Source organism: Rhineura floridana, chromosome 9, assembly GCF_030035675.1.
Source record: "Rhineura floridana isolate rRhiFlo1 chromosome 9, rRhiFlo1.hap2, whole genome shotgun sequence".
NCBI lineage: Eukaryota > Metazoa > Chordata > Lepidosauria > Squamata > Rhineuridae > Rhineura > Rhineura floridana.
Window position 1 is genome coordinate 113514911 of NC_084488.1, and position 24490 is coordinate 113539400.

The following is a 24490-nucleotide window of genomic DNA, read 5'->3' on the forward strand; positions in this document are numbered from 1 at the left end:
ACCTGTCACCAAAAAGGATGTACAACGGTTTTTGGGGTTTGCCAATTATTACAGAAAGTTCATTCCAGGGTTTTCCAAATTGACAGCTCCTCTGACTGACTGTTTAAGGGGAAAGAAGAAGTTTCAATGGACAGAGAATGCCACCCAGGCCTTTGAGGAGCTGAAGAGAAGGTTCGCTTCCGAGCCCATTCTGCACTTTGCTGACCCGACCCGCCCTTTCATCGTGGAAGCAGATGCTTCAGATTTTGCTATCGGGGGGGGGTCCTTCTGCAATTAGACCAAGAAGGAAAGGAGCTGCACCCCTGTGCGTACTTCTCTCGGAAGTTAAAGCCTGCAGAGAAGAATTACACAGTTTGGGAGAAGGAGCTGCTGGCCATCAAGGACTCTTTTGAAAACTGGAGACAATACCTAGAGGGGGCCCCTCATCAGATCGAAGTGCGCTCCGACCACAAGAACCTGGAAAGCCTCCAAACTGCCAGAAAGCTGAACCAGAGACAAATAAGATGGTCCCAGTTCTTCACCAGGTTTAACTTCAAGATCACTTACCAAGCCCAAGCCAAAAACCAGAGAGCTGATGCCTTATCCAGACAGCCACAGTACAAAGAAAGTGAATCCGAGGACCAGCCTCAGTACGTGATCCCGCCAGAGAAATTAATGTTGGGATCATGCCAGTCTTCGTGGGAAGAGGAACTCAAAAAGGCACAACAAGAAGATGCAGACGTACTAAAATATGGGCAGGAGACGGGACAAAGTCAAGACTCAGAAGTAACCTTTCACTGGAGGAATGGACTATTATGGTTCAAAACAGCCAGATATGTGCCAGAAGGAGAATTAAGGCTCAGAATCCTATGCCAGTGCCATGATTCCATCACAGCGGGACACTTTGGGATTTACAAGACCATTCAGAACGTGGCCAAGGACTTCTGGTGGCCTAAAATGCGTAGGGATATTGAAAGCTATGTAAAGTCCTGTTCTGTCTGTCTGCGGACAAAAATACAAACAGGAAAACCAGCAGGACTGTTACAACCGCTACCTGTCCCACATGAACCCTGGAAGGATCTCTCCATGGATTTTATAACTGATCTACCCAAATCCCAAGGAATGACAGCCGTTTTAGTCGTGGTAGATCTACTCACCAAAATGGTGCATTTCCTCCCTTGTGCAGGGGCCTTAGAGGCTAAGGAAACGGCCAAGTTATTCATCAAAGAAGTCTACCGACTGCATGGGTTGCCAAACAGTGTAGTCTCAGACCGAGGAACTCAGTTCACAGCCAAATTTTGGAGAGCAATGTGGAAACAGTTGCAGACGGAATTAAAACTCTCCTCCGCCCATCACCCCCAGACAGATGGGCAAACGGAACGCTTGAACGCCGTTTTGGAAAGATATTTAAGAAGTTATGTGTCCTATCAACAGACTGACTGGGTATCATATTTGCATTTTGCAGAGTTCGCCTACAACAATTCTCTACACTCCAGCACTCAACAAACCCCATTCTTCACGAATTATGGATTCCATCCTAAAGTCTTTCCAAGCAGCTCAGAAGGAATGCTGGTACCGGCAGCTGAGGACTTCCTAAAAGAATTGCAAGCGGCGCAACAAACACTGAAACAGCAGTTAAACGAAGCCAAAACAGAGTACAAGCGAGTTGCTGACCTGCACAGGAAGGAAGCCCCCCCCCTCCAACTAGGAGACCAGGTATGGCTGTCCACACGTTTCCTCCAGATGCCGGGCAAATGTAGAAAATTACAAGACAAAAGGGTGGGTCCTTTTGAAATAGAAACTCAAATTAATCCCGTGGCGTACCGGCTGAAGCTATCTGACACGTTTAAAATACATCCTGTGTTTCATCGATCCCTCTTGAAGAAAGCTGCCCCTCCCAGTGAGCTGCGGCCGGAGGAGCCTCCTGGGTCCCCACTCCTGATAAATGAGCAGCTTGAGTTTGAAGTTGAGGAAATCTTGGATTCCAAGATCAGACGCCACAAGCTGCAGTATTTGATTCACTGGAAGGGCTATGGAGTGGCTGACAGATCATGGGAAAATGCAGATGATGTGCATGCTCCAGAGTTAGTAAAACTTTTCCATCAACGTTTTCCTCACCGCCCCAAGCCAGACAGGGGGAGGGGGGCGCAGCTTGAGAAGGGGGATGGTGTCGGGAGGATGAGCTGGGCTCCTGGGGGGTTGTCAGAAGAGGATTCAAATGGCTGGCAGAAGGAAGAGGGAGGAACTTACCCTCTGTGGAGCGAAGCCGAAACAGAGGACATGCCAGAGATAGGGTCGCCTAGCAACGGGGAGCCTGAGAGCCTTGAAGTTTTAGAATCCCCCCCAGACATTCCCAGGCCCTCCCTTCTCCGCAGCTCAGAGCAAGAGGGAGGGCTGATCACAGCAGAAAGGCGGAGAGATGGTTTACCCTCAGCCTCTCCTTTATCACCCATAGGGGAATCGGACACTTCAGAAGAGGAGGAGGTGATGCCTCCCCCCTCACCACGCACACGCAGACGGTTGAAAAGACAGGAGAGAAGGGGGGGAAGGCGGGCAGTACCTGAGGGGGAGTTAAGGAGGAGCGAAAGGTTGCGCGCCCGTTTTGCCCCTTCTTAAAGAACAGGCGGGAAGCAGCCCCTTGCTCTGTCAACTTTCTCCCAATGTCGCAGGACCTGTATCCCTGTATTACTTCATGAGAAAGCGCAGTCTTTGTTGGACATTACTCTAATAAAACACGAATTAACTACAACCTCTGGTCTGGTTCCTGAGTCGCATCCTGGGCCTGACAGTCAGTGTCAGGATCACGCACACAATGGGGAAGGTGCTGTGACAGTTCTGAGCTAGAAATAGTATAGAGCAGGATGCAGACTGGGGGCCAGGTGCCAAGAGAAATATGAGGAGGTTCACTATGGCATCCAAAAATAAGTGGGTGTACGCCCACCAATAAATTACTAAGACCCCACTAAGCAATCAGGACTCCAAAATATAAGGGGGGAGTCGAGTTGCAATATTGGCCACCAGCTAAGTACACACACACAATGGGGAAGGTGCGAGACCGCTAATTACACTGCCAGGAAAAAAGGGGCTTTGAAAAACGCAGCGTGGCCAAGGCTAGGTACACGCACACAATGGGGAAGGTACGGTACCGCCAAAGTGCACTGACGAAACTAGGGTGCCACCAACAGAAGGGGCTTACATCAAAAACGTGGTGCACATAAAGGGATACACACACACAATGGGGAAGGTGTGGTATCACTAAAATACAGACAGCTCAAACTAGACAGGTCTCTCATATAATAATATAGGCTGGAAGGGGCAGTAAGGAGTAAACTGCCGAAATGGTCTGCGGTCGTCTCTTTTGGCTGTTGCTAGGGCAGGCTTACGATTGTCCTTGAGGTCGACAAGGACTGCTTTAAGTGCGTCCTCGCCAAAGAGCATAGAACCCGAATATGGAGCTATGGATAAGTTAGTTCTGGCGGTAGAATCAGCGTCCCAATGTTGGAGCCATAGGGTTCGACGAGCTACAATTTCAGCCGCAAGGGCCCGTGCCCCTTGGTGGGTCGCGTCTAACGTGGCGTCAGCCACAAATGCAGCCGCCTTGTGTACTTTGAGGAGACCCTTCTGTAGTTTGGCGGGATCCGGGTTAGAATCGTCTAGAAGGTCATCTAGCCACATCATGGAGGCCCGAGAGAAGATGGAGGCGGCAGCAGAGGCCCGGATGGAATGAGCGGATGCCTCATGGTTCTTTCGTAGGACAAAGTCGAGCCGCCTCTCAGAGGGATCCTTGAGCTGTAAGTCTCCCTCTTTTGGGAGGAGAGACAGAGACACAAGATTGGAAATAGGTTGGTCCACCCCCGGGACGTTCAGGAATGACATGAATTCCGGGGTGAGGGTATACAGCTTGTTGGCCAATGGAGAGGAGCGGCGTGGGCAGAGAGGACGGGCCCATTCTTCTCTGGTCAGCTTGTTAATGGGATCTGGCACAGAGATGAAATGATTCACTGAGCTGGGGAACTTGAGAACTCTGGCACCCTTCACAGGAGGGGCAACCGGTTGTGTTTGTTCTGGCTGAATGCCGAGGGTGTCCATTACTCTGCACGACAGAGGAGTGAAATCCGCCGGGTCAAAGAGGCGATAATAGAATCCTCATCTGGTTCAGATTCCCCACTCCATTCATCAGGGTCAGTCTGGAAGAAGTTCAAGTAGTCATCCATCTGTGAGGGCTCTACACCCAATCTGCCCCGACCACATCATATGGGTTAGGTGAGGGTGGCGGGGCACCATCATTGTAGCCAGGTTGTCTCGCAGAGTTGGACTGCCGCGAGGCTCCGGGCTGAGGGGATAGTTGTGGAGGAGGCTGAGGTTGAGATAAGCACCCAAGCAGCTCTCGTAGTTGGAGCAGAAAATCTGGAGTCAACTGTATCCCTGGAGGGGGGGAGTGGGTAGAGTCTGTTCCTGTGGAGGAACGTGAGTCTGCACAGATGGAGTCAGAGGAGTCAGGGAGATGTCAGATTGGCGAGGAGTTTGGCTGGGGAAGCCTTCAAACTCATCCTCTGACGACTCAGAAGGAGACTGAAAAAGCACAGGAACCGCTGGGTCCAGAGGTTTCTCCGGGAGCGGGGGTGAAACATAGCGTGCCCTTTTGGACGCCCCGTGGCCAGACAGATGTTTAGTCTTTGCTAAGACTTTAGCGTGCTTATGTTTAGCTGGTATGCGTTGAGGTGAAGCGATGCTGTGACGACCTGCTCCTGAGGTTTGTGCCACCTCTGGGTTTGGATCCGCCATGTCAGTGTCGGGATCACGCACACAATGGGGAAGGTGCTGTGACAGTTCTGAGCTAGAAATAGTATAGAGCAGGATGCAGACTGGGGGCCAGGTGCCAAGAGAAATATGAGGAGGTTCACTATGGCATCCAAAAATAAGTGAGTGTATGCCCACCAATAAATTACTAAGACCCCACTAAGCAATCAGGACTCCAAAATATAAGGGGGGAGTCGAGTTGCAATATTGGCCACCAGCTAAGTACACGCACACAATGGGGAAGGTGTGAGACCGCTAATTACACTGCCAGGAAAAAAGGGGCTTTGAAAAACGCAGCATGGCCAAGGCTAGGTACACGCACACAATGGGGAAGGTGCGGTACCGGCAAAGTGCACTGACGAAACAAGGGTGCCACCAACAGAAGGGGCTTACATCAAAAACGTGGTGCACATAAAGGAATACACACACACAATGGGGAAGGTGTGGTATCACTAAAATACAGACAGCTCAAACTAGACAGGTCTCTCATATAATAATATAGGCAAACTCTGAATTGGCTGAGCTCAGCAACGTAAAACTGGAAAAATGGCGAAAATGAAAAATTGACAAATAAAAATGGCAGCCGCGAGGCTGTATAGGCTTCCGCGAGGAAAAAACGTTATCGGAGGCGTAGGAGAGGAGGCGGTAGCTCGTCTCCGCCACCGAGAGACAAAACCCCCAAAATGGGGGCTAGAAAGCCTGTAGCAGGCTCTTGGCGAGGAGAGCCGAAAACGCTGTCCCGGGAGCGCGGGAACGGGCGGAGAGCCCATGAGGTAGCCGCAGCCTCACGCTATCCTGTGCAAATGGGGGCTAAAAAGCCTGTTGCAGGCTCTTGGTGAGGAGAGCAAAAAACGCTGCCCTGGGAGTGCGGGAATGGGTGGAGAGCCCGTGAGATAGCCGCAGCCGCAAGCTATCCTGTGCCAAGGCGGAACGGGGGGGGTGCAGCCGCGGGACCCCTTAGCGGCCAAGCAACAGCCGTTGCTGGAAAAACCCCAGCAACGCACCCCCGAAAGAAACCCCAGACACCAAAAAGAAGGGGAAAAACCCGCCAAGGAAAGAAAAGAAAATACAAGAAAAGGGAAGTTCCCAAAGTAAAAAACGGAAAAATAAAATACGGGAACAAAAGCACACCCTCCAAGCACCAAGGTTGGGAGGGAAAAAAGGAAAAAAGGCCAAATGGAATAAGAAATAACGGCTTATCTACACTCTGTTCAGCAATCTAACCTGCCTCGGACGAAGGCAAGAATGAAGACTAGAGTGGGAGGGGCCCGAGGCCCAGGTTTTAACTCTAGTGCATTCTTGCCTTCGGACGCTAGATGGCAGTAAAGCCCAATCTGATGGCAGGCTACCTGTGGAAAACTGTTACCACTCATAGCTTATTATGTACATACATCTGTACAATGTATATGTTCGTTGCCATCATACATCATTAATTGTACACTTGGGGGGGTGGAGAAAATGTTAGGTGTACACACAAAAAATGCAACCTATGAAGTGACCTTTACAGTATCAGAGAATGAGACGGTAGCCCAGAGTGCAAGGCGGAATGGCAGAGGTGTGTGTGTGGCATCAAGGGGAAATGGCCCGGTTAAGTACCCCGTCCCTCCTGCCCTTTCTCCTCTGCAAATCACTTCTTCCTGAGGGCCCTTTGTAAGAAAGAAGCAGCGCCTATCGGTGCATGTGGCTGTGTTGCAACATGTAGACATGGCTGCTCTCCATTTGCACAGCACAACCTTTCAAAGAATTCCTTATTAAATTCTATACAGGCCCCAGCAGCTCCTGTTAATAACCTTCTGGGAAATGCACAATTGTCCTTTTATCACCAAAACTTAACACAAAGAGAGAAGTGTGAGCCATACAACACAAAAGCACTTAAAGCATACTGGAACTTATAATGAGCATTATTGAGCTCAGGTTTTGCTTGCGGGATTCCCATCAGCATCTGGCTGGCCACTGAGAACAGGATACAGGACGAGACAAACCTTTGGGCTGATCCAAAATGGAAATGGACTGCCTTCAAGTCGATTCCGACTTATGAGCGACCCTATGAATAGGGTTTTCATGGTAAGCAGTGTTCATAGGGGTTTTACCATTGCCTTCCTCTGAGGCTGAGAGGCAGTGACTGGCCCAAGGTCACCCAGTGAGCTTCATGGCTGTGTGGGGATTCGAACCCTGGTCTCCCAGGTCATAGTCCAACACTCCACCCACTACACCACACTGGCTCTCTTCTTTGGACAAGCAGCCAAGAAATTCAGACTCACCGGTCGACGACTAACTGCCGTTTTCCGCTGGTATTTATACCCTAAGTAAACATCCTACATAAGGCTCTATATAAAGCAATAGCACAGCTGTTGAAAAATGGAAATGGACTGCCTTCAAGTCGATCCCGACTTATGGCTACCCTACGAATAGGGTTTTCATGGTAAGTGGTATTCAGAGGGGGGTTACCATTGCCTTCCTCTGAGGCTAGTCCTCTGCAGCTGGCTAGGGCCTGCTCAGCTTGCCACAGCTGCACAAGCCAGCCCCTTCCTTGTCCGCAACTGCCACCTGGGGGGCAACTGGGCTCCTTGGGACTATGCTGTTTGCCATGGCTGCACAGGTGGCAGGGCACGTAACCCCTGAGCCACTCCCTGTGGGGGTGATCTTTAGCTGGCCCTTGACACCCAGGAGACACGAGCCAGGATTTGAACTCACAGACTCTGGACTCCCAGCCAGGCTCTCCTCCCTACTGTGCTATACCAGCTGTTTGGCCTGATCCAACTGGGCTATTTTTATATTCTTAAACAGCAAACTATATAGCTATATATTTCTTGCAGGATCAGAGGTCCCATGCCTCTGAATGCAAGTTCCTGAGGAACATGAGTGCAGACAGCACTTTTGTATTCATGTTCTGCTTGTGGGCTTCCCATAGACATCTGGCTAGTCACTGTGAGAACAGGATGAAGGACTAGATGAGCTTTTGGTCTGATCCAGCAGGGTCTTCTTATGTTCTTATAAATGACAGGTTTTTAATAGGGAGGGGGTTATATTAGGCTGGAGTCAGATCAGAGTTCGTGTATTGTTTCAAAAACCTGCAAAATCTGATCAGGGAGATGCAGCAGTCGATATACATATGAAGAGCCTAAAGGGCTAAGCTGTGAATCAAGAAATCCCTGGTTCAAATATCTACCATAAATCAATTGACTGAGTCTGTTAGTTACCCATTCTTTCTCAGCCTCAGCCTGCATTCAGGGGATAATATAACTGCCCTGCTTTTTAAGGTTGCTGGGAAGATCACTGAAATATACTGAGCACTTTGAACACTCTTATGCTATAAAGATACCCTGTGTTACCTAAATGGGGAACTTTCTGATTGGTCTTCTGCTGTCTCCTGTGGTGAGCCATTGGAGGCAGCAGATAGGAAAGGTTCCCTGGGCTAAGATGTTATCTGCAGACCCGCAGTAACTTCACCAACTCTACTCCAAGCAGCCCACTTCTCCCCCATGACCTGGTAAGGCAATAAAACTTTCAGAGATTGGTATTTGCCTGGGCAATGGTCAGCCTTGACCATCTTTGCATGACTCTTATGCATATGAAGGCTTTCTCGCCTGCCTGCCTGCCTGCTAGATCCCCCAAATACAGCCAAGTCTTGTGCCCAGAAACTTGTGTCTCCTCCTAGATCTCTACACTCCCTAAGACCATGACAGAATCTTGCTAACCCTTTGTCTGCTGTGGATTGACAACAGGATTGGCAAACTGCAGGTCGGGATCTTGGTATGCCAGATCAATACACGTGATGCCCTCAAACTCCTTTCCTAGAAGCACTATACGGTTAAGAAAAATAATCTAGACCTGAGGTGGGGAACCTTTTTAAGACCAAGGGCCAGATTCCCTTCTGGGCATCCTTCTGGAGGCCAGAAGCAAAAGTGGACAGAGCAATGAACATAAATTTTACTCTTGTCCAGTTGGCTAGTTTCTACTCACATACCCCATTCTATTCTCTTAAGCGAGCACAGGCATATTCCAGGCAAGCAAAACCCCATAAGGGTGTGAAGCAAGATAGGTGAGGGGTGTGGCTAGATGGGTGTGGCCTGGGTAGAGTCCCAAGGGCCATACAGAGAGGCCTGGAGGGCTGAATTTAATCCTCTGGCCTGAGGTTCCCCATCCCAGATCTAGAGCACGTCTGGACAACAACTTATAACCCATCAAACTGAATGCAGTCCATCAGCTGTTTATGGACTGTTTGATGGCTGGTCTGCTGCCTTGACTGCAAAAGGAAAGGATTGTCAAGCACTAGTAAGCTAGTATGAAACATCAGCAGTCCTGATCACAGGTTGCATCACAGATTCATGGACAATGGAATTTGCTCACCTCAGGCTTCCTGTAGCCTTTCTTTTCAAGGAATTGCTCAAAAGCGTAGGTTCCATGAAGTGGCCTTTTCTCCTCCTCCTGCAACAAGAGATTTTGTTAATTTCTCATGTGAAAGGAATACTTAAATACTATTTTTCACAGATTCAGGTTTACCTATATTAGCGTACCTAAGGGCCAGAGATGCTTCTGGGTAATTTTCTTACAAATAAGGTAAGTATTTCTAGTCCATTTTCCATTCACATTTATTACTTTGTGTGGTGATTTCTGAATTGCTGTTCATTCTGGAAGCTGGAGTGCTTCAGAAATGTTGAAACTATTTACATATACTTGTTCACTGCAACATCAACTACTTTGATTTCTGTGGTTGAAAGTCTGAGACACCATGAATCAAATTCCATAGAATGAACTTGCATATCACTTTGGCAGCACACCCAGCACAACACTTTTCAGCTAGAACTGTTCAGGCACTACCTTGGTTGGTTAAATTCCAATACACAGCCCCCCTCTGGCAATGGGAAAATCTCCCACACACGCACACACATACAATCAGGCCTGACTCCACCTTGAGGCATACCCTCACAGCTGCCAGGGCCCAAGTAGGGCCCATCCTCATGCAGGCCCAGGACCCCATTTTTAAAATAATAACATTGTAATGTACTAAGGGGGTGCTCTGGCATTGAGCTGCTTCTGGCTGCTATCTTCAATTTGCCTCCAAAGTCTGGAAGTGAAGTCATCTCAGAGCACTGGGGGACGGGGGAGAGGGAGAGGTGGTCACCACCAAAAAACTTGATATGTGTTTTAAATGATCGCTACTGTCTGTTTTATAATGACTTTAAAATGTTATAATGGTAGTCTTGTAAAAATGGTTTGGCATTTTATATTACATTTTCAAATGAATTGACTGTTAATTGCCGTGAGGTATTGCTATGTAATTTTGCTGTTGTGTTGCTTTCCTAGTGTTGTAAGAAACCTTTAAGCATAAAATAATAATAGTTGTTATTGTTGTTATTTTTATTAGTGGCTGCTGCCCTGTTCCCCTTCCCTAAATGTTCTGGAGTGACACAATGTTGGGGGTGCAGGGTAAATCAAAGATGGCTCATGGGCAGGAATTAAGTGTTCTTTTAAAGTTTAAAAAAGGAGCATGGAGCAGGCATCAGAGGTGGTAGATAGGCCCACCTCTGACTCAGGAGGCCCACAGACTGCAATGGGCTCCCTCATGCAGGGAGCTGGGCTTGCCCCATCATTCCTTGCGCACTGCATCTCTCATGCCTTTTGCTTTGTACCCTTCCCCCTTCTTGCCCATTTCTTTCCTGGTCCATATCTTGTGTGCTCAGGAGAGTGGAAATACATTGTCCCTCCTCCATTCCAGACGAAAGAACATGTGAGACAGGCAAACGTCTAATATATGTACACAGGGGTACAGGGCTGCTGCACAAGTAGATGTCACCATGGAGAAGTGCTCAGCTTGCGTATCACACATCCTGGATCGGGATTGAGGAGAGGATGGAGGTGGCTACTGTCACCAACATAAGCCAGACTTACTTATCCCTCCTTTTCTTTCAGAATAAACTTCCCCTCTTAGACCTTGGGATAGAAAAATATGTATTCAGTACCACTAGAAAATGGAAAAATTCCACAAAAGTATGGCAAAACATAGCCATCACTCCCTAGAAAGGTGTTCAACCAGGAATCTCAGGGCCACTTCCAACTTTGTGCTCAGCCGCACATAGATACTTGGGGACCAAAGACATGGTGCCTCATGTCAGCTGTGAATGGCACAGATGAATTTAAATTACCATCTTTCATGGCAAAATACATGGAAGCAGGAGCTCAGCCATTTCCCAAAGGGCAACACTATGTATTTGCACACAGAAAAGTAGTTCTTTAAATGCATGTGCCTATTCATAACAGAAGTAAAGTGTGCGCATTTTGTGTCTATATACTCAAGTACAAAAACAATGGCAGAAGCAGCTTGGCCTTAACAGAAAGGCTAACAATTACAGACATGAAAGACAGGCCACCTGTTTACCTCAAGGCTGCCCTGTGGCTTTTCACTCTTAACAAGAATTGCACAGCATAAAATGCTCTGGGCATTTTCATTACCTTTTGGGTCGTCTTCTTCCTTAAATTCAAATAGCTTCGCATACATTCAGGGGTTTCTTCCTGGTCACTGACTTTTTTCTTTTTCCATTTCTTGGGGTGGAGATACCAGGCTCCATATTTAATCTTTTCCCATTTTGGCTCAGAAGGTGTCCGCTGAGGGGGGGGGGAAGTTATTAAGTATGTTTTGACATGTCTCTGTAAAGATACATTTTGTATTTTATAATGTCTCACCATGATGGCATAATAATATTTAACTTTTACGTTGTCTTTTGTTTTTGTTCAAAGGGCTTTACATATGTCAATTATCCTTACAACACATGAGGCCAGTATTATTATTATGGGGAAATTAAAGGGTGGCAGGCTGACCTAAGGCCAGCCAGGGAGTTCATGGCTGAGGTAAAATCTGAACCAGGGACTTCACAGCTCATCTGCCTCTACCTGGCCATACATTAAGATCATCATTAGATGCCCTTCCCCAGTTGCCCCCCGCCTTCTAAATACACTAAAAAACCCAACATAGATAATAAAAATATATACCAAATAGTCTAAAATAAGGATTCTACATAGAGTCTGCATAGTCAGGTATGGGGAACCTGTGGCCTTCAGATGTTGCTGATCTTCATCATCCTTGGCCATATTCTATAGTAGAACTGCTCGCTTAGGGAATGCTCACCCCACGGAAGTTTATCTGGCACCGACTCTGATGGTGGTCTGGTTCTTAGGAAATACCCTTTAAAAATATATATATTTCCAGACTTTTTAAAATGTTTGCTGAATCTAGTTTTAGATCTGCTGCTTGGGTTTTGAATATGCTGTCTTTTTACTTAAACTGTTTTAATTCATTTTTATTCTTTCAATTTTGCTGACTGAAAATACTCATAAAAGGGCAGGATTTACATTTTAAAATATATAACAAATAACCAATGGTGTTGATTTTATGCAGTGTTAGGAAAACATGAATATATAGTACAATGTTTTTGTCCACCTTTTCCTCTCCAAATACTTTGCTGAGATGGTGGGAAAGGCACTGCTGGTAGGAAGCTGAGGGGGGCATAATGTTTTGGGAGACCCTGAGACTTTTCACCTGGGAGACAGCACTCTCCAAATGTTCCTTTGCAGGGAAATATCACAGTGTTAGAGAGCCATCTGCACTGTTGTAATATCAGTAAACATTAATACACAAATCCCTGTCCTCACCTCAGGTCCATGCATTGGTAACCTCAAGACTTGATTACAGTAACGTGCTTTATGTGGGGCTGCCCTTGTATCTGGTTCGGAAGCTGCAATTAGTGTCGAATGTAGCGGCCAGGCTGCTCACAGGAGCAGATTATTGGCAACATGTTACTTCACTGCTGAGACAGTGGCACTGGGTTGCCAATTTGCTACCAGACCAGGTCCAAGGTACTTTTGTTAATTCACAAAGCTCTAAACAACTTGGGCCTAAAGCACCTTAAGGATTGCCTGATTCCTTATGCTCCTCCATGATCACTGAGATCCTCTGATGGGGCACTTCTGGTGTTTCCTCACACCCCTGAGGTTCAGCTGGACTCCACCAGTGACCCACCCTTTAGTGCGGTGGTCCCTGCCTTATGGAACTCCCTGCCACTAGAAATTTGGTAGGAACCCTCCCTGCCTTCTTTCAGACGTCTTCTGAAAATGGTATTGTTTTAGACAGGCTTCACAAGATGAATTTCTTGTTTAACCATTCAACATCTACTAATGTTTTATTGATATTTTTAATTATGTGTTTAATTTATGGATACTTTTGCTGATTTTACTTGTATGTTATATACTGCTTTGATATATTTTATGTGAGTGTGCATTATAAATATTTAAATAAACAAACAAGCATTTGTATGCCTAACAAAGCAACCAAGAGGCAAAAACTACTGTACCCAACAGGCCTGGAGGCTAAGGATCAAGTAAGAACACAGATGGGTAGAGAACAACAATAAACACTCATGCCCCTTCTCTCACTCATCTACACTCCATCTTAACAGCCACATGTCCATATTCCTCACAACTTGGTGGCTATTTCCCTAGTACCAAATAAATAGAGAAGCCATAAGCTACCAGATCACTATGAATGCAGTACTACAGAGTTTCCAGCAAGTGGCAATCTAAGAACATTGTTCTTCTGAGTAAATAAATAAATAAATGCTGAACAGAATCGGAGCCTGAACTCAGGAGGCCCAAGGGCTTCTCCAGAGATAATTTTTTATTGTGCACTCATGATGCTTTCCCCTCAGGATGGTATTGGGGTGGCTATAAGCAATTCAGTTTTCAATACTGTTTGCACTTGCAAATGTTTGTGGGGGCAGTCATATTGCTTTGTTTCCAATCAATGCATGTCCTGTAGCTGCCTGCTGAAATCCTATAATTTTTTTATACCACAAACATAACAGTTTATTTTGAGTCCTGCTTTTATTGTGCTATAGTGCAAGAGTGCCCCTCCAGATGGCAATAATGCAGTAGCATGGAGGAAACATTACAGAACAACTAAAGTGGAATGATGATAGCATTAAGTCCACCATTAATGCCTATTATTGCATCAATAAAATATTGTAGAATACCCCCCCCCAAAAAAGCAACCAATCTGGACGGGCCCCTAGTTATGCATAACATGTGTGACATGTAGCTGTGTGTTTCTTTCCCTGTATTTTTTTTAGCAAAAAGTAGCCTCAGGAGGAGATGGCAAGTCTGAGTTGAAGAATGGTTGGGTAAGGGGTAGGATTGCCAGGTCTCCGTTTTTTGTCCAGAGACTCCAGTTTTGAGGGGTCCTCTCTGGGTAAGTCACCTTAATCTCCAGACTCTTAGCTTTCATTAAAAAAAAATTAAGTTTCTAGGTGGTCTGGTTCAAAAGTTGTAAACCAAAATGTCAGCTGCCCCTCTGCAATTTCTGTTAGTACTGGCTGCTCTAATCCCCACCCTTGCAGGTTTTTAGCCAATAAGTGAAGTCAGGGTTGAGATTGACCAGATTTGTTCACCCCCAGGCAATACCTAAACCACATTTCAAGTTCTGAGAACAGTTTCCTTTTCCTGCTTGTCTCACATCAGGAATTCAGTAAATATATAGCTTTCAACAGCATAAAGAGTTCTTTCTCTGTACAGGATTGGGACTTGCTTAAGAACATAAGAACATAAGAAGAGCCTGCTGGATCAGGCCAGTGGCCCATCTAGTCCAGCATCCTGTTCTCACAGTGGCCAACCAGGTGCCTGGGGGAAGCCCGCAAGCAGGACCCGAGTGCAAGAACACTCTCCCCTCCTGAGGCTTCCAGCAACTGGTTTTCAGAAGCATGCTGCCTCTGACTAGGGTGGCAGAGCACAGCCATCACAGCTAGTAGCCATTGATAGCCCTGTCCTCCATGAATTTGTCTAATCTTCTTTTAAAGCCACCCAAGCTGGTGGCCATTTCTGCATCTTGTGGGAGCAAATTCCATAGTTTAACTATGCGCTGAGTAAAGAAGTACTTCCTTTTGTCTGTCCTGAATCTTCCAGCATTCAGCTTCTTTGAATGTCCACGAGTTCTGAGTAAACATGCATAGGATGGCACTACAACACAAGATCACAGCAGGATCTTGGAAGGCATACACAGTAAACAATTTTAGTTATAATTATAATAAAAGTGTACGTGCAGGTTTTTTAATTACTTGCAAAAATGGCATATACATTTTATCTTTCAAATAATTTTTGAACAGAAATTTTAAAAAGTGTACATTCTGCAGTGTTATACTTTTCTAATTAAGGAGTCCAACAAGTTTAAATTTTACTGGGCTGTTGAAGAGGGCAGTTTGTCTTATTCATTACCTGTTTTGAAAAACTTCCCAGTATGAAGTTTTTCTGAGAGCAAAGCTGCAATGCTAATTCCACATATCTGAGACTTAACCCCATAGAATTCGGCAGGACTTTTGAGTAGACATGGTTAAGATTGTGCTGAAAATTGATGGGACTTTAGAGTGAACATAAAAAATGTTTGTGTTATAAATCTTTCTCTCCCTCTCTGATCCTTTTTTTTAGCAGTTATGTAGGGCTTACTTAGGTTTCACTGCTTTTATTTGGGAGGAAACTAATACTTAAAAAAAATGTTCTGCAACAGCCAACTAGTTTTGATAATAAACTATTATATGGTGTACAGTAGGGCCCCACTTACCGGCGTTCTGTTTTGTGGCGTTCCGCTGATACGGTGGTTTTCAGTTTGGGGAAATTCCCCATTTTAAAGCCAATTTTGCGATCTTACGGCATTTTGCGACATTTTTGTGTCATTTTCGCTCCGCTTTACGGCGATATCGGCTTTACAGCGGGGGCCTGGTCCCTAACCCGCCGTATAAGCGGGGCCCTACTGTATATGTATTTTTACATCTCTAGTGTGTGTGTATATGGAATATTTCCAACAACCCTGTGTGGTAGGATTGGAAACCAAGGCAGCTCACAAGAAATAAAGCCATTTAAAATCCAATAATCATAAAACTAGTATAAAACAGTTGCAAAACAGTGGCATGATTCTGAATTTTGGATTGCATGAGTGAAGTTCCTTATCACTGAATTGCAGTCCTGTGCATACTTTTCTCTCTGAGTAAGCCCCATTGAATACATTGGGACTTGCTTCTGAGTAAACATGCATAGGATTGCACTATAAATATCTTCACAGGTTGTGTAAATAATAAACCTGTTTGACATTCATGCTTATATAAATATTTCTTCATACTATGCCTTGAGATGTGTTGGATTTCACACAATGGTTGTAAATTATTATTTACAAATTATTTCCTCTACATTTTAAGTTTACCCTTCTTCCTTGGGGTGATCATGGTCCGCCTCTGTCGTTTTCACCCTAAGGGGCAGATTAGGCAAAGAGATAGTGTGTAGCCCATGGTCACCCAGTAAACCTTGTCGCTTATTTTCATATTAAAATTTAATTAAAATGATTTATATGCAGGCAAAGTTTATGAAGTAACACAGATCTACATAATACATTTAAAGCACATCCAACTCTGATTTAAAACACATAACTTCCCCAAAAGAATCCTGGGAAGTGTAGTTCTCACCACCCTTAACAAAATACAGTTCCCATGCAGGGCCGGTTCCAGGAATGCTGGGGCCCTTGGGCATCAGCTTGCCCTGGGCCCCGGTGTGTGTGCGCGTGCACACTCGCATTCACGCTCGCATTCACGCAACCGCACAGCCCACCCCCACCTACCCGTCTCCTGTCTTTTACTATTGCCATTAACCAAGATGGCAGCCACGGTTTCCCTAAGGGGATGAAGCCTCCACCGCCATCTTTGTTGATGGCACACATGCCGATACGTGCGGACATCTCTGCCATCAACTAAGATGGCGGCAGGGGCTTCAGTACCTTAGGGAAACCGTGGCTGCCATCTCTGTTAAGGGCAACGGTAAAAGACAGCAGACAGGTAAATAAGGAGACGTGGGGTGACGTGGGGAGGCCACGGATCACAGAAGGGGAGCAGAGGGGCGGCTGAGGGCCTCCCTGTAGCTCCAGGGGCCCCCTGTAGCTCCAGGGGCCATCGGGCCAGTGCCCAACCTGGCTGCCCTTTAGAACCAGCCCTGTTCCCATGATTCTGTGGTGGGATTCATGTGCTTCAAATGTATGCTGAATGTGCTTTAAATGCATGGTGTGGATCTACCCTAGTATGATGTGCATTCATTAGTGAATTGAAAAGAACAATTTTAAAAATACTTTTAAAAACAGGAATGGCTGTAGCTCAGTGGTAGGTCACATGCTTTGCATGCAAAGCACCAAAATCCAATTTCTGGAAGAGACTATTGCCTGGAATTCTAGACAGCCAATGCTAGTCCATGTCATTAGTACTGAGCTAGATGGTACCAAATGGCCTGACTTGGTATAAGGCAGATTCCTTTGTGCCTAAAAGAGGAAAGAGACCCAAGAGCCACAGTGACTCCAAAATTTATTTATGTATATTATTTACAACATTGATATACTGCTTTATTGTAAAAAAACCTCAAAGCAGTTTATTGAAGGAATTAAAACAATAAAATGATTGGCAAAAACAGTTAAAGAGAGGTATTTAAAAACATTAAAATAATAAAACCAACAACGAGTTAAAAACAGATAAAAAATAATAGCTTTGACATGCCTGGGTAGGCTTGCCTAAATAAAAATGGTTTTAGCAGGTGCCAAAATGAGTACAATGAAGGCGCCTGCCTAATGTAAATAGGCAGCGAGTTCCAAAGCATAGGTACTGCCACACTAAAAGATCAATTTCTTATAACAGCAGAACAAGTACTATGTAGAACCTGTAACATGGAAAACACACCTTGAACTTGGCCTAGTACAAATCAGCAGCCAGTGCAGATTTCAAACAGCGGTATTATATGCTGATAGGGTCTCACTCGTGTCAGCAATTGTGCCACAGCATTCTGTACTAACTGTAGTCCCCAGGGCAGGTTGTGCTGCATGGAAATTTCTGTGACCTTGGCTGATTGGCTGCCAGGATTTTTTTAGTTTTGGTTAGCAACCTGATTGTTTGTGGGATGCTGAGTTTTCTGTCTTACTTGTGGTTGATATGGTATTGCATTTAGGAAATCGTCACTGTCTTTTGTTTTTCTTTTTCTATTTGCATTGCAACAACAGTGATTCCATGTGGTCAGTGCAACCTCTTAAACCCACTTATGATGCACCTTGTTATTTGCATGATGGTTTGTTTCTTGCCCAGTAGTGGTAAAAGATATTTCACATACTGGGAAGTGCGGCTTCAATTGCTGTTGTTCCCAAGTTGCTGCCTGTGACGGTAGACCAAACCATGTGTGTTTTCTCTCTGTCAATTATTACTCACTGGAATTGGATTGTCTGTCAAAGTGAATTTATAGCAGCCCACAGAATAGGCAGGAAAGAGTAGAGAATCTTCTTGACTCTTACTCATTTCTCAAACCTCTCTCTGCAGTGAAGGGTCAAGTCTGTAAACAAGTTTGGAGCAGCCATGTTAAAAGTCAGGAAGGGCCTTCCAGGCAGGGGGTTGCCAACCCTACTTTGTTATGGATATAGTTGCAGAGGATCCCTAGTCAAGCCTTACCACCACACAATCCTAACAATATCTACTCAGAAGTAAGTCCCTTAAGTAAGTGTGTTTAGAATTGCAGCCTTCAGAGGCATCCATCCTTACTCCTGAGTGCTCCCATCTAACATATTCACAACACTGGGCTTTCTTCCTACAATGGCCTTCTGGTGACTGGACTGGCCTGAGGGCCCTTAAACCCTTCGTGCCAGAAGCAAGTAGGCTAGATTAAATGTTCCCTACCCAGGCTCTCTAAGCAGGTGAGAAGGAATGATCCCATCACTTCAGCTGGATCTGGAAACACCCTCATTTAGCTAAGACTTCTATCGTAATTTCCAATCAGATTTTTTTTGTTTGAGTGGTATGCTCTAAGCAACTGTAGTTGATGCTTAATGTATCATGCTTAATGACATCACTAGGGCCTGCCCCTATGACATCTCTAGGGTCTGCCTCATGACATCACTAGGGCCCGCCCCTGAAATCTCAAGGTTTGGGATGCTTCTGATCTGGAAACCCTAGTGAGAGGTGGGGAGGCTTGCTTAGCTTTTACTCCTTGAGCCATTTTTTCATTCAAGACCTCCTTCCTCCTCACCAGCAGCAGCTGCTTTCCCGCTGATAGGGGGAAAGCAGCAGGGAGAGGAGGGGAAAGCAATTTAGAGTGGAATAATGACAGGAAGGGAAATAATTAAGCAGCCAGTCCTCTTCCTCACCCAACCACTGCTGTTCCTTTGCTCAAACTTGCAACCTGTTGACACTGCTTTTGGGTCTTAAAACTGCAAATAAGATTTTCTTTCCTTCCATCGCAACATACCTTCACAGAGCTCTTCTTAGTTCTCAGGACTGGAATACTCCCCAGGCACTCCTTCAGCTCTGCTGGTACATTGTACAGCTGCACAATTTTCATGGGGGCTGACGACTTGGCTTTGCTTTCATATCTTGTGTCGAACAATTTCATGATAGTGGCTTCATCGATGTTGTATTTTTCACCTCCCTAGAATCAGAAGCCCAGAAGGCAGCACTTTCAAAGAAGGCAGCAGTTTCAGTCACTGCACAAACACTCTCTAGGGAAGATACTTCTAAGAAGATGATAGTGGTGAATTGCAGGTTTCAGCCAATGGGAAAGGGTCGGGAGGGGGACTGATTGGTCTCATCAGCTCAAAACAGTACACGTTTTAGGCCACAAAACTTGGCCTCTCCCTTTACTCACCTTTAAGTCCTGCTGATGAGGTGTGGGCATAAGACTGCTGTCTCTGCATTCACACATACACTGAAACCGCAGCAGGTTACTTCAGCAGTGGGGAACTTCACTTCTGTATTATCTGCACTGCCAACTCAGGGTATGTTCACATCTATACCTCTCAAATAGGCGCAGTAAGTTCACTTAGACATGCAGTGAAGTATTTTATCTCAGTTTATGTGGATATTATTTATTTTATTTATATCCCGTGCTTCCTCACAGAAGGAGCCCAGAGTGGCAAACAGAATACTAAAAACACTCTAAAACACCTTAAAAACAAAAGACTTTAAACATATTAAAACAAAACATCTTAAAAACAGCTTTTTAAAAAACAGCTTTAAAAACACCTTTAAAAGCAGTTCCAACACGGACACAGACTGGGATAAGGTCTTGACTTAAAAGGCTTGTTGAAAGAGGAAGGTCTTTAGTAGGTGCTGAAAAGATAACAGAGATGGTGCCTGTCAAATATTTAAGGAGAGGGAATTCCAAAGGGTTGGTGCCACAACATTAAAGGTCCACTTCCTATGTTGTGAGGAACGGACCTCCTGATCAGATGATATCTGGAGGAGGCCCTCACCTGCAAAGTGCAGTGATCAACTGGGTATATAAGGAATAAGATGATCTTTCAGGTATTCTGGTCCCAAGCAGTATAGGGCTTTGTACACCAAAACCAGAACTTTGAACTTCAAGTAGTCTACTCCCGTTTGCACTAGCAGTGCATAAGAGAAATATTTTGTTGCTAGAGTGAACTACTGCTGCTTGTGAGTTTAAGTGTGAGTGCACTTTTAAAGTATCTTACCCTCCTCTCTGCATGCTTCTCACATCTTCTTTGGACATGTGCTTTTCTATGTTAATTCAGTAATGGGCAAAAAACCCTTGCAGTCTAAAAACATACCTATAGCCAACAGATATTTCTATCCAACTTTAAAAAGCAGGGAAATTGGGCACCTATAGTGAATGCGCCAGGGGAGCAGGAGACCTGACCTCCTCTCTGAGATATTGGACTGCCCTACAAATTTGTAAAAATGAAAACACAATTTGGGTTAATCTTTCACAATCCAATCCACTTCCTGTGTACTTGGAAGAATTTGGTAATGTGCATCTGAGCATATGGTGAGTGGTGGCAACACCTGCAATCAAGACCGCATCTCCAACAATGGAGAATTACATTTTTTGTATGCTTCCTGGTGTTCTTACTTTGCTTTTTTCCTGTGTTACTACTGTTTCTACAGATAATCTGTAGGGAGGGGGAGGGGAGGGGAGGGGCAGGAGACAGGGGAGGAGGTTGGGAAGGTGGGCACTGGGCAGAGGAAAAGCCCCTTTCCTTTCTAACAGAAAACATTGTTAACAGAATCATTATTTTGGGGGGGTTTCCCCACTTTTTTATTCTACAACAAGCACATGTAGTCTCCCACCCAAACTTAAACCAAAGCTGTCACTGGACACATCCACACCAAACATTTATTCCACTTTAAACAGTCATAGCTTCCCCCAAAGAATCCTAGGAAGTGTAGTTTGATAAGGTCACCCCCCTGATCAACCTATAATCTCTGATCACAAATAGTGAGCAGGTGCCCTGCAGAAAGGCACATCAAGATCAAATAGCTCTCAATGGCTCAAGCAAGCAAGCAAGCAAGCCAAGCCACATGCTGTATGGAAGGCACTCCTCCTTCCCTATTCCATCCCAGGTCACTGGTTATGAACACTCTATACCAGGGGCAGCCAACATGGTGCCCTCCATATGTTGTTGAACAACAACTCCCCAAAGCCTCAACCAGAATGGCCATTGGTCAAGGATGTTTAGTCCAGCAACATCTGGAGAGTACTACATTGGTTACCCTGCTCTATACTGTCAGTAGAGCTGAATGGCAAAGCTTTGTCCTGGGCTGTTCTACTCCAGATTGCAGAAGAAGGGTTTTTTGTTTAATGCTTCTCACTCATGGAAAGTTCCTATTCATAGAAAAGTAGTAAATCAGCAGGTGGCTAGGCCAGACCCTACCCCCTGATATGCTAGTTTTCTACATACCAGGAAGGTTTTCCCTGTGGGGAGCCATTCATAATCACACTTCTCCCACCGGCAGCCTGAAGTGATATACTCCAAAAAAAGCTTTACTACTTGATTGTACTAGGTGCACAAACAAAAATAAATCCCCTTTATCCCAAAGAGGATGACTAAGGAAACCTGAAGTCACCTCAAGGATTTAATTGGATGAAACAACATATTGCCTACCTTCCTGTGTCTAACCCATAATGCTCCACCCAAGATCACATGCAGAGATAAAAAGACCTCAAGGGCCACAAACAAACAAGGCATCAGAACAGAAATAAGATAATCCTCCAGAGACCTCAGCAGGCTTTTTGTTCCCATAACTCTGCCAGGGAAAATGTTCCAAAATTTTATATCTCTACTTTTCCAGGAGAAAGCATTATATCCTCTTAATTTATCTGCCAGCATTTGCTGAGAGAGCAAAGCATTTGCTCCGTCTTCTCCCCTGTTACTATTTTTTGGACCTTCACAAGATTGACCAAGTCATGTTGTGTGTGAATCACACTGCAGACACTTTCACTGATGCTGAATCAACAAGCCTCTCAGTTCCTCTTTCTTTTTACTTTGTATTCACTTGCAAGACAGAGGTTAAGAAATGTCAAAGTTCCCATGGCTATGTGTTTTTCTGACTTCTGGAGTGCACAATTCCACTCCTATTTATTAATATCAGTAAAAGGGAGCTAAGGGTGCTTTCAGACACAGGTTTAAAATCGCAAACCAAATAGTTCCAGTATCACAAAAGGGTCATGAGCAACAGGTGTTTTTTTTAAGTTATTAGATTTTATGCGGAAAGAGTAAAACTGGATTAAATGGGGGGGAGACACAGATTGACATTTTGATGTCAACCAAGTTATTTGGATGCTGTGAAAAACGTGCATGCATAAGTTGCACCCATCCTGTATACAATATTATTCTGGAAGCATCCTAAAAGGAAATGACAAAGATATCGGATATGTTTAGTGAGTCAGTGATGCCCTAACTAGTGTGGTAGTTTTCAAATACTGCATAGATTCTGGGCAGAGGACTTAGATTTATGGAAGATGGAGACAGAAATAGCTATTGGTAGAATGCTTAGAACGTTCACGTAGCTACTTTCTAGACAGATATTACTGTTTGGTAGAAGTAGTCTGAACCAGGGCTGTGGAGTTGGAGTCATGGAGTCAGAGTCGGAAGCAATTTTGGGTGGAGTTGGAGTTGGAGTCAGAGTCAGTAGAAATGTACCGACTCCGACTTCAAAATAAATTTTGATTGACAGATTTTTTAAAATATAAATTCAAAATGTCAAAGAAGCTTCCCATGAAGTCAGCTGTAGTTGAGCATTTCACCATAACTCAAGATGGAAAACATTTTGTGTGTCAGTGTATGACACAGGACCCAGATGAAGACAAATGCTGTGATGCCAAGATCAGCGCATATTCAGACAGCGATAAAAATGCTCCTATGAGAGCTTCCAATTTAAAAAGACATTTACGGCCCTTTCCAGGGCTGTGGAGTTGGAAGCGATTTTGGGTGGAGTCGGAGTCGGACAGTAGAAAAATAGAGGAGTCGGAGTTGAAGGTTTGGCGTACCGACTCCACAGCCCTGGTCTGAACACACATTTTCAGCCTGAAAATATGCAAATGTGAATCAAACCACCTCCACCACACTTCAGAATGCCTCTTTGCTTTACTGTTGATTAGAAAACTGATTAAAAAAAAAAAGTTTAAGGGAAGTCCAGAAAAGAGTCAAGAAAGAATCTCATGATGCTGCCAGCTGTTGTGACAAGAATGGACTGCCCTGGAAGGAGACAGACTGTTCTTTGCTAGACTTTTTTAAGCAGAGGTTGGGCAGCCACCTATCAGGGATGCTGTAGAAATGGGTTTCCTGCATCACGGGGGGGGGGAGGGCTGATTACCTTTGAGGCTCCTTCCAACTCTATAGTTCTAAGATTTGAAAGGGGACAGCAGAAACCACATGGTGGTAAGTCTGTCTTCATAGTTGGCATAAATCCATGACATCCAAAAGCAACCATTTCATCTTTATGTAGATATCAAAATGAGGTATTTTGCCCTGAAGTCTGTCATTGCACCTCTCTTGGCTTACCATTGAGCTGACCCATTCACAGAACTCCTTTGTTACACGCTTTACATTCTCATCCAAGGGAGGAATATAGGCAATTTTGGCTGCACTTTCTCTCTCAGCCACCTCTTTTTTACTAAACCATGTGTAAGGATTCTTGCTTTTAGTCACCCAGGGCCTAAAAATAAATGAGAAATACATAATCGACAACAACCTCAAATATCTGTGACACTTCCTAATGCCTATTCCACAGTCAGAGACAATATGCTTCTGAATACCAGTTTCTGGAAACTGCAAGAGGGGAGAGTTCTCTTGTGCTCAGATCCTGCTTGTGGACTTCCCATTTGGGCATCTGGTTGGCCACAATGAGAACAGGATGTTCAATAAAGCTTGTAGTGCAGTCCTATATATAAAAAAGAGGGCTGAGTGTTGGTAACTGGTCCAAGGCAGGAAGTAAGCAAAAACAATGAGTTAAGTGCACAAGCTCAGAGTATGTTTTGTAGCCCATGAAATCTTATACCATATCTTATACCATTATATTATACCATAATAAATGTGTTAGTCTTGAAGATAGCACAAGACTTATTTTGTGGTACCTTATTTCATGTGTTCCTTTCTAGTAAAAGGGGTCCCTATTTTGGAAACTGCACCAGGGCTCCTTTTTTAGGGTGAGTTTTTTCATGATTGCAAACCTGCACCCCCACCCTAGTTCAAAATCACGGAAAAGCAGGCTGGAAATAGATTTTTTAATCTTCATTATTCCCCATTTATCAGTATTATATTTATATCCACCTTTTTTCCAAGCAGCTCAAGGTAGCATTCATAGGTCTCCTTTTCTCCATGTTATCCTCACAACAACCCTATGAGGTAGGTTAGGCTGAG

General features: G+C 44.9%; 1 protein-coding gene across 1 annotated transcript in view; it reads right to left on the bottom strand.

Annotated features, from left to right (window-relative positions):
* FAM47E (family with sequence similarity 47 member E) overlaps nucleotides 1-24490 on the bottom strand; it is a 45092-nt gene that overhangs the window by 11012 nt on the left and 9590 nt on the right. The window contains exons 4-7 of the mRNA XM_061582953.1: nucleotides 23633-23786; nucleotides 19078-19257; nucleotides 11233-11385; nucleotides 9130-9207 (exon numbers count right to left, since the gene is read on the bottom strand). Of these exons, the coding sequence (XP_061438937.1) occupies nucleotides 9130-9207; nucleotides 11233-11385; nucleotides 19078-19257; nucleotides 23633-23786 (565 nt within the window). The remainder of the gene's footprint in view (nucleotides 1-9129; nucleotides 9208-11232; nucleotides 11386-19077; nucleotides 19258-23632; nucleotides 23787-24490) is intronic.